At 42.4% G+C, this 11,145-nt stretch overlaps 1 protein-coding gene across 1 annotated transcript; it reads right to left on the bottom strand.

Moving 5' to 3' along the window:
• Window positions 1-1,101: 1,101 nt before the first annotated feature.
• On the bottom strand, window positions 1,102-10,441 carry LOC103800287 (maternal embryonic leucine zipper kinase-like; the record flags this gene model as incomplete). Its single annotated transcript, XM_009072662.1, has 9 exons — window positions 1,102-1,188; window positions 2,132-2,230; window positions 2,768-2,836; window positions 5,664-5,762; window positions 7,113-7,205; window positions 8,193-8,261; window positions 9,179-9,322; window positions 9,783-9,899; window positions 10,356-10,441. Coding segments are annotated over 9 exons (863 nt in total), but the record flags the coding sequence as incomplete, so codon positions are not given.
• Between the last annotated feature and the right edge of the window lie 704 nt (window positions 10,442-11,145).

Below are 11,145 nucleotides of genomic sequence, written 5' to 3'. Positions count from 1 at the left end.
AAAATGTTTCAATGATTTCATATCCAATACTTCAACTAATCAATAATAGAAATAATTCAATATCCAGTATTTCAACCAGAGTACCCATTTTTTGGAAGTCCCCTCTGCCCATTCTTCCCCCACAAACAGCATCAACTTTTTGCATGCTTTTCAGCAACCCCACGTGAGGAACATGAGTACCATGTGTGACAGGTTTGCAGCATAGTACAGTTAGTTTGAATTAGTTTAAGGGATAAGAAGTCCTCCAGTAAGGGACTTTGCAAATGTCACAAACCGATTTGGAAGGACTTTTTCCCATTGAGAAAGGTTGTTCTGATTATTTGCTATAACTGAAGAACAAGGAGCATTAACTCCACTTTTTAAGTCTGTTTCCGCTGCAGTGGGAAACTCAACTGTTTGAAAAACCAACCATGTTACTGCTAACAAGTACAAAGAAGAAAAAAAATCAATTTTATGAGAGAATTTTCAGATTAAGGCTGGAGGATGCATCAAGTTTTAAGTCTCTTCCTCAGCCTGCGAATTTATTGCAAATATTTACACAATGCTTCTATAGCAGTCAATTCAACTTCTGTCATTTGCAGTCAAAAGTGACTAAACATAGTCAATACTTTAAAGAAAATGTGAATACTAGGGAGGTGGTGGAGTCACCAACCCTGGAGGTGTTTAAGGACAGACCGAACGTGGCACTCAGTGCCATGGTCTGGTTCACATGGTTCTGTTAGGACACAGGTTGGACTCAATGATCTCAGAGGTCTTTTCCAACCCTAACGATTCTGTGATGTGTTATTCAGGTGTAAATTCCTCTAAGTCTACTTTGACTTTAAGAGATTCAGAAGGATTTTATCACATTACGAAATAACTGAGATTTAGGAAACATCACAAGTACAATTGAAGGAGGAACGGAAAAAAACCCAAGCTGAACTTCAGAGTTGTAGTTACAAGCAACATCTAGATGCCAGTTTTGCAGGGGCTCCTGAAATCTGAAGAGTATTTAAAATGTCATACTTGAGAACACATAAGCATTAGTCTGATAACACAATAAATTTATTGAATTACTGAATAATACGGAATTACTGTAAATTACTGATATAAACTTCTTACCTCTGTTATTAACTTCAATATACTCTCCCTGCTCTGCTCATGGAACACAGAAAGCTCTGTCACACAGTCCTCATCAACATGTCCCAGCTGCGAGAACACAACAGATACTAAAGTGTGAGGCTGTTCAAGTTGTTTCATAATCCACATTTGACAGTAACCATGTCATGAAATGCAATGGGCTGAGTCAATAGTCAACAGTGATTTCAGACCTTGTATTTCAAATGTTTAGCAACACAGCCAAACATTGTGGGGAGCACACTGAAAGAATTATGCAACTGCAGTAACTCCACAGACTGGCCCCTCAGAGGGGAGAACTGGTGAACCCAAATAAGCTAACCCAGCAGCAGGTGAGATTGTTCCTAGACCAGAAGATCCACTTTCATAGCTATATAAATTCCCAAAGCTACCAGACATGCACATCTCTCAACTAGCACTGAGAAAGCACAGTCAAGCTGTTCTTTACCTGGAGAAACAGTGGCATCTGGTGGCAATGGGAGCGCTGACTGCTGGAACTCCTCAGCATTTACTGCTGACAAACAGATCACTTGGCCTTTTTTCCCCTCCATATCTTTGCCACTCACACCAGTAAACCCAAGCAAGTGACAGAAAGACAGATATCCTGTCAGTACGATCAAGTGCTTATTCAAATTTTTCAGCAAGGGCTACATACAGGATAAACTATAACCAGGTGTAACACACTCTCCAGAACACTTGTGGTTTGTACCTTAAAGTATTGATGAAGAATGAACTGGCCATTCATGTGCATAAATACTTCATTTTTTGATGAGAAGTCAGTTATTTTGCAGCTTCAGCTGCAGGATATGATTGATTAGAATCTATTTGAATTTCCGCCCCAAGAAAAAACAAGATCAAGTAATATTTTGACAGCTAAAAGAATCAGAAAGGAGCCACAGACATCTCAAAGTCCATCTTTGGAGATATGCCTTCACATCCCCACACTGTGAGGATGGTAGTGAGCCTGTAGAGATAACATAAAACACTTTAGCATTCATATGAACAGAGTACTTACTGGGTATTTACTTTGCCACTGAACAGCATCGGAATAACCTTTCATGAGCCAAGGGTGACTTAATAGGTGTTTGACTGTAATCCGCTTCTTCGGGTCAACCTGGTGGGCAATAACAATCAAGGACATATGTGAATTGTGGTGAAGTGAAGAAACAATTGGACTTCTACACAGAATATTTAGGGTGGTTAGGGGCAAAAATGGAAACCAGTGCTGTTGCAGAGCTTCACCAATAGGAGCTCTTGCTCAAACACATAAGCTGTGAAGGGCAGCTATAAAAACCAGTTACAACAGATGTCCCAGGGACATGCAGCATTTTCTGGATTGCTTAGGGGTAGATCAAGTTTGGCGTCATGTACAAAGCAGCTGTTGCTTTTGTAGCACGTGAAGGACAATCAAGCAAAGGCTGCTCGAAGACTTTGTTCAAAGTTCATTTAAACTTTACTTAATTATTTCTACACTCAAACCTTTTTCTCAACGATTTTTCAGCAGAAGGCTACAGTAATCTTTTCTCAAAAAATCTGTAAGAATTAAACTTCTTGTTCAAACACTGAATGCCTTTTTTAAATGTTTCACTGATAGAATGCTTTGATCTATGCAACAGTACTTTATAGACCTGTTGAACAGGAACACCTTTACCTGCAGCATTTGGTCAAGGAGCAGCGTACTGCCAGGTGAGATCCACTTTGGAATACTGTATTTGCCTCTCTGCAGAAAAGAAGAGGAATTAAAACTAACCTGGGAGCTGAAAAGAACCACTAAGTTACTTGAACAATGGTTACATCTGTATTTGGAAAAAAACAATGTCAGGAACACATGAACTTAGTGTTAGGAATGACTTGAATAAATATCATAGTAGCACTAAAGCTTAGTTGGATCAGCAAGGAAATGAATCACCACCTGCAGTCTTCATCCACTGCTTGTTTGATACTTCCATCTCCACCCACTATTGCAGCTCACCCGCTCTTTACCCACTGTCTTAGTTCCTCACACCAACTCAACGCTCAAGTTCTAAAGTGCAGACATGACTGATAGTAGCACTTTGAAAGGTGAAGATTCACTGAAATCATTACTTTTCAGACACTAAAATGACACCATCCTCAGTACTAAGCTATTCTTTTTTGAATAGGTTACATCCAATTGTAGAGTTTCTATCTCATACTGCAGACAGGAGAAAGGCTACAGATACAACAGATGAGTTTCCATCAAATTATTTATTGCTGTTTTGGTTTTAATTCTTGATTAGAAGAAAGTTGAAAATAGCTTTCAGATGTGAGGTAAAAATGGCTAAAAATGAGGATCAGTGGCTAAAAAACAAAAATTCACAATCAAAGATCTTTCACTTGAGAAAAAAAATCAGTTAAAAAGTCATTGTTAAATAACATAACTATGATTTTATCGTGGCAGTTTTTATTTCTACAGCCTCAATAACAAAACAGTTGGTATCATGCAACATTCATTTCTAAGCAGAGTCTGTATTGCTTTGACATCAGAGGTTAAAGAATTTAAGTTACATCTTTACAGACAGTACTAAGTTACTTATGAATAGTTTGTAGGGTGTTTCACAACACAGCTTTACTCTGAAACTAATATATGCAATCTACATTTTGGTTTTGGCATATTGCTACAGAACACAACAAATCCACTGAACTGACAGCGATGCTGGAAGGTCAGTAGGTTGTGATAGCTACCAGGTGCATAAGATCATACCAGAAGTAAGCTTTTTTTTTTACAGAAGTTACATCACAGCTTGATTTTTCATTTGAAAAAAAAATCAAGACATTTATTCAGGTATACCCAAATGAAGAGATGTGGAACATTCCAGGGAAAGAAACATTGCATGTAAGTCATAGTATCCTAACTAGACTCAAGCAGCAGATTTGACTAGGAGCAACAGGTCTGAGATTACAATAAATTTCAGGATTCATAATGTGTGAAATTAAATTCCACAACAGGGGGTAACTGTCCTCATTTCAAGCAATTTTCAGTTCACAACCACATAAAATTAACACAAATTCAGGGTGGAAATAGCAAGTTGCACCTTAACACCTGTGACCAGAGTGATTTTGACTGCTCCCAGATTGAGCTTTAAAACCTCATCAGTTGTTTCAGTTCACTTCAACACCTTTCAGTGGCCAACGCTCCCTTTGCACAGATAACTCAGCTCCTGGTTCTTGCACATGTTAGACAGCTAGAATCACACATAATCATCTTTGATGTTCTTAAGGTCTCTGCTCCACATCTGAGCTCTCTGCTCTGCTTTAAGCAGTTGGATCATTTACCAGGTTCTGCATCTTGGTGCAATGAACAGCATAAAGGAGAGTATGCATCTAAGTGGGCACGTTCTCAATGTACACTGGCCTTCTGAGTTCACACTCCAGAGAGAGAAAGGCAACTCAAGTCTATTGACAACCTGGTTGTTTCCACTTTGTGGTGATTTTAATGGGAAATCACAATGTTTTGTAGCATTATTTTGACAACACTCCCAGTCACATGGTTCAGTTTTAGGTAGCCCTGTCAGGAGTAGGGAGTTGGACACGATGATCTTTGTGGCTCAATTCCCACTTAAGATATTCTACGACTGTGTGAGTAGGAGTCATGTAATTTTAATGGCACCTCATCTGAGTATCAGCACTTTTACTTGACCTCTTTGGATCAGGTATCTATTGCTTCCTCTTTTTTTCTCTTTTTTTTTTCAAATGATCTCTCCAACTCAGACTAAACTTCCTAAAGATCTTCTCTCAAGGTACTCAAGTCCAATCCAATTCTAGACTAAAATACCACAGTTTGATGAATTAATCCTGTGCATTTTAGAGCTCAGACTCTTACACACCCTAAAACACCCCCTATGCAGACCAGTGTCAACTGCCTCCTGCCTCCTTGAAGTTTTCTTGGGCTTTTTTTCAGGCATATCAGACTCTGGGTGAGAGAAGGAGAACAAGGTAGAGGAACTTTCAGCCCTGGCTCAACCTTGCTGTTCCTCACCCCACTCTTTTTCAAAGTTTTATCAACACAGACTTCACGGCAGCTCAGAAGTGGCTGCAGAGGGGTGGGTGTGCGTTGAGGAACAGTAGTTGTTTAGCTGCATCAAAAGGAGTTTACAGGGAAACAGAACCAATGACTGCATTATATTATTTACTATTTATTCAACTTGCTTTTGCAATAGCAAATAGCAAATGCAGAATTCTGCTTTTCCTAGACATTTAAGAACACCGTTTATGATAATCCATACTATTCAGGGAGAAGACAAAGGTTCAAATACAAAAATCTTGCCCACTAGCAAGAAAATGCTTCTCCTGAAGTTCAGCTTCCTACTGCATCATAGGACAAAACTAGAGTACCGTAAAGGCTGATTGAAGATGGAAACAAATCCACAAAATAATGATCTGAAATGTAGCAAAGCATAACAAAATTCCGTAGACATGCCTTTTTGCCCAAGTCACAGCTCACCAGGTTCTGCCATCAAGAAGCAAAAGCCTCCCATACTCCTCAGTGATGCATATTCCGTATGTATTCCAGCACCACCAATACCTACCATGATCTTCTTGTAGACAGCCATAACATTGTCATCATCAAAGGGGAGAAAGCCACACAGCAGAGCATACAGCAGTACTCCCATACTCCAAATATCTGCCTAAAACATAAAAGGGAGTGAAAGTTCACAAACCTGATCTGTCTAAAATGGCTTAGGGACAGGTAACACCGTCTCCCTTTGTCAAAGCTCACATACCACCTTAGTTCTAGGCAGAACTCTCATATTACAAGTGAATGTACAAAGCCTGAATACAATTTTCAATTAACTCAAGCTAGAGAACTAGTAAAACCATTATCCTCCCCTTAGGTCACCAAACTGCTGCATTACCTTCAGCCTACAAGGATTTCACTGGCCAAAACAAAACCAAACTCATCAGAAGGGATTTTGTACCAAAATGGGTTACTGATTGTGACAGCTAACAGCACAGCTAGAATCAGCTGTTTGTTCTCTGTACAGGCATGACAAGGTCCACATGCCTCATACCCTGACTCCTACTTCAACCACACAGCAATAGGAGGTTTGAGAAGCACTGACTTCACAGAAAACAAAGCAAAAAAGTAAGCAACATTTAGAGGCCAGGGACAGCAGTGCAAAGGGAGGTAAAGAAAAAGGATTGACTACATACAACAGCACCAGTCAGTCATGAAGTCTGAGGGGATTGCAATCACAGCATTTTGGATGGATTGATATAGGCAAGTAGCAGGACCTAATGTTCTAGGCATGGAATCAAAGATGGGTAAGGCCCAGTTTAACTTCTCTCTCATTTTACTACTCTATGCAGGACAAAGAGAACAAGTTTTCATACACCAATTTCAAGGTAAAGCATGGGAGATACTGAGACTGTATAAAAATTTGCAACAGGAGTTAGATAATTAACAGAACTGCTTGAAGTAAGGTGCAGTAGAATGAAGGAGTTCAAGTAACTTTTCATAGGGCACTAAAACACAAAGCAACACCTGGAGACAGCAAAGGACTAGTCAGAGATGAACCAGACAGCTGCAGGTTCTGTGGCCAAGAGCACAATGTCCTATTCCAGGCTGTGATTTCTGTCAGCCACAGATTCTGATAGCCACTGGGGCAGTGTTATCCAGCAGCTTCAAGAGAGACACAAACAATGCATATCTGAACCTTGACACCCTTAAATACATGGCGGGGCAGGAAAAAACAACTCCCTAACCCCCAATTGGTTATGAATTGAAAGAGGGGAGATTTAGATTAGATATCAGGAAGTTTTTCCCTGTGAGGGTGGTAAGACACTGGCACAGGTTGCCCAGGAAGGCTGTGAATGCCCCAACCCTGGCAGTGTTCAGAGCCAGGCTGGATGGGGCCATGAGCAACCTGCTCTGGTGGGAGGTGTCCCTGCCCAGGGCAGGGGGACTGGACTGGATGATCTCTGAAGTCCATTCCAACCCTCTAACATACTATGATTCTATAAACTGTGTTACATACCTCTGAGCCAATGTATGCTTTTCCCTGAATCAGCTCTGGTGCTGCATAGGCTGGGCTTCCACAGCAAGTGTTCAGATGATAATCAAGGCCACCCTAGAACCAGACAGAAAGCTAATGACACACAAGCATTGCCTCTAACACAGTTGGTGTCTTCAGCAACAACATATTACAGGCCTCAGCGGCTTAATTTTCCTCTGTGGTACATCTAAGCTCACCTTATGTTTTGCTATGGCTTCACTAGGCAAAAACTGTCCAAGACCATGAGTATCCTACAAATGTCCAGATCTCAAGCTGCTCACTCACCTGCTATACCAGAAACTTCTTCTCTGATAGGAATCCCTCTCTTCGCAGCAAAGAGAGGTGAAACTTGGGAAGCAGGGACTCAAGAGTTACTAGGCATGAGGCTGGCTGGGTATTTATACTGATAACTAATGCAATAACCTCATGAAGAACCACTACAAATGCTCCCTTCTTAAAACTGTGTTATGACGTTGCCTGGGCTTTGTTCTAAGCAGTCTGAGATGGTGGTCTAGTAGTCCTGATGGTCTGCTTAAGATGATCTGAGTACAAGCAATTGTCTTTGGATCTCCCAGTGCTTTGTTCCTTACAGCACACACCTCACATGTGGACCTAATGCAGGCTTGGGAAAAAGCTTGGAAGAAGCATATGGATCCAGAGGCTTTGTAAAGGTGAATAATCTATTTGATTTGATCCACAATCTCCACACACAGACAAATCTTATGAATAAAGACATGTGGTATTAAAACTTTGTGGGGAAAAATGCACACCAACACAAGCTTAACATCATAGACCTTTGTGCCAGCACGTGCTCTACACACATGGTCATTTCTGCCTTAGATTGGGATAAAAGATGACGTGTAAAAGAAAAGGATCTGACATTCTGGTCGGAACATGCACGTAGCTGCTCTCTCACACCATTAGGGCCCTACACAGCAATTAGCAATGGGACAACTACTCAAACAGTTAGAATTCAGGGCAAGGCTCTGACCTCACACCTGCCATTTTCACGTGTGCTGTAGCCGATTTAGATCTGCTCTGTGAAACCAACTGACATCTTACCTTGGGCTTTGCACAAAGTCCAAAGTCTATCAGCTTCAGATTATGGTCCCCATCAATCAGCAAATTTTCCTAGTAAAAGAGAAAGTGGTAATGAATCCTTTCCATAACCCAACAGCAGAGCCCTCCCCCTGTGCCCTGTCTAGTCCTTACCCATTTACGCTCACGTTTTCCTTTGGGTGTGACCACAGAACAGTTTGCATAACAGAGAGGGACCATTAAGACTCCCTCTGGGTACAAGCTGGAATAAAGGGGATATCAAGAATACCAAAGCAACACTAGAGGGATGTCAAGGGAGGTGATTCTCCCCCACTACTCTGCTCTTGTGTGACCACACCTGGAGTCCTGCACACAGTTCTGGTGTCTCCAGCGTAAGAAGGGCACGGAACTTTTGGAGCAAGTCCAGAGAAGGGCACGAAGCTGATAAGAGGACTGGAGCACCTTCCCTATGACGACAGGCTGAGAGTTGGGGCTGTTCAGCCTGGAGAAGAGGTTGTGTAGTGACCTCATAGCAAATTTACAGGATCTGGAGGGGTTCCAGGGAAGCTGCAGAAGGACTCTTTGCTAGGAACTGTAGTGATAGGACAAGGAGCAAAGGGGATAAATTGAAAGAGGGAAACTTAGATTAGGTATGAGGAAGCTTTTCCTGTGAGGGTGGTGAGACACTGGCACAGGTTGCCTAAGGCAGTTGTCATTGCCCCAAACGTGGGCATGTTCAAAGCCAGGTTGGATGAGGCCTTGAGCCACCTGGACTGGTGGGAGATGTCCCTGCTCAGGGCAGGGTTTGGGAATAGATGACCCCTAAGGTCCATTCCAGCCCCTTATCCTATGATACTATAGTAGAGAAGTGTATATATATATATTTAGATATATACACTCTCTATATAGTGAGAGAGTAAAGAAGGCATAACCCACACTGGCTCCATAGAGAGAAATAAAAGTGGGTGTTCATTATTATTTGTGCAAATCTGACTCTTGTTCAGACTTACTGGTTTGAGGTCCCTGTGGGCATATCCTCGGCTGTGCACATAAGCAATTGCTGAGACAATCTGCCGGAAAAACACACGAGCTTCCTCCTCGGACAGGCGGTCCTTGGAGATGATGTAGTCAAACAGCTCTCCTCCAGGGCAGTACTGAAAAGAGAATACACTTGGAACACAACCATGACATCTCGACAGAAACAAGGGTTCTGGACAGCAAGGCATTCTTTAGCCCAGGTGGGCCCCAGTCCGGCATTGCAGCAGACCCAACCAGCCCCGGAGCCCATGTCTTGCCCACAGACACATCACACAAATATCACAGGCCACAAAAACTGCCCAGGAGGTGAGAACGCTGCAGTCTTGTGTATCCTGCTGATGCTGTTTTGGGGTAACTGCAGCGCTAGGTGGGAGTTAAAGTCAGTTTTCTTATTGCAAGCAGTGCAAATCAGCTTTTACAAGGAAACAGAACAGATTACCAGCTTCATTTTGACACTGCAGCACCTTGGACACACTGACCATCGAGGTAACTTTCTAAGAACTGCTTCATTTGTTAGCATCTATTGCTACAACCCAACCCAGGGACCTTTGCCATAGCAGAAACCGCATTTCTTACCTCCAAAACCATGAATATTTTCTTGGGTGTCTCAATCACGTGATACAACCGGCAAATATGCTGGTGACTCAAGTCCTTCATGGCATCAATTTCTAATTTAACACGAGGCAGGTCATCCTAAGAGACCACAACAGCAAGCTATGAAAATGTCAATGATTCTGACAGCCTGTGCATCATAGTGAGAACAACACAAAATGTCACAATACATCTAGGACAGCATCAATCCAGCACCAGCTTGACAATACTTACCTGCCCTTCTGGCACACTGGTCAGCAAAGCCCAGAGGGACAAACGTACAATAGTTACTGTTCTCATCAGTATTCTGAATTGCTGTAATTCATTTAGTTATTTATTAATTAACACCTTTCGTTCCTCCAGTTCTACAGGCAGAGAACATTGTCCTCTCCACACCAGGGCACAAGATTTGTGGTTTCCTGTTAAAATTCTTTCAAGCTTACAGCATCCACTACCAGCCAGCAGCACCAGCAGCATTCCAACAGGTCCACACCTGTGTCCCAGACAGCTCCACAGGAACAGCACAAGTCACCAGCAGTGAACTATCTTTTGGCTTACCTGCAGAGCAAGTTTGTCCATGATTTTGATTGCAACCTTTTCACCAGTGAGACGATGCCGTGCAAGCTTTACTTTTGCAAACCCACCTGGAGATGGAAACAGCGATGTATAAAGCTCTACATGGTGACCTGCTTCCTCACCTGCAATCTCATGCTGCCCTGGAAAATGTACTGTGCACAGAGGATTAAAGTCCTCCAGTTCTACAGGCAGAGAACATTGTCCTCTCCACACCAGGGCACAAGATTTGTGGTTTCCTGTTAAAATTCTTTCAAGCTTACAGCATCCACTACCAGCCAGCAGCACCAGCAGCATTCCAACAGGTCCACACCTGTGTCCCAGACAGCTCCACAGGAACAGCACAAGTCACCAGCAGTGAACTATCTTTTGGCTTACCTGCAGAGCAAGTTTGTCCATGATTTTGATTGCAACCTTTTCACCAGTGAGACGATGCCGTGCAAGCTTTACTTTTGCAAACCCACCTGGAGATGGAAACAGCGATGTATAAAGCTCTACATTGTGACCTGCTTCCTCACCCGCAATCTCATGCTGCCCTGGAACATATACTGCCCACAGAGGATTAAAGTGTGTGCACTGTGGACTGCACTAGAGAAAGAAGCAATTACTTCCACCACCTTCCAGTTACATGTCCAGAGTTTTGTCCCCAAAACAGGGTCAGACCTACAGCCTCAGTTCATATCCGCTCAGACAAAGTCTGGGGTGGGGCGACAGGTCACCTTTCAGTTATATGTCCAGAGTTCTGCCCCCAAAATACGCTCTGGGAACAGGACCT

The sequence above is a fragment of the Acanthisitta chloris genome, unplaced genomic scaffold (genome assembly GCF_000695815.1).
Source record: "Acanthisitta chloris isolate BGI_N310 unplaced genomic scaffold, ASM69581v1 scaffold17990, whole genome shotgun sequence".
Taxonomy (NCBI): domain Eukaryota; kingdom Metazoa; phylum Chordata; class Aves; order Passeriformes; family Acanthisittidae; genus Acanthisitta; species Acanthisitta chloris.
Note: the sequence above shows the minus strand (reverse complement) of the source record. Positions and strands in the feature narration are given on the sequence as shown.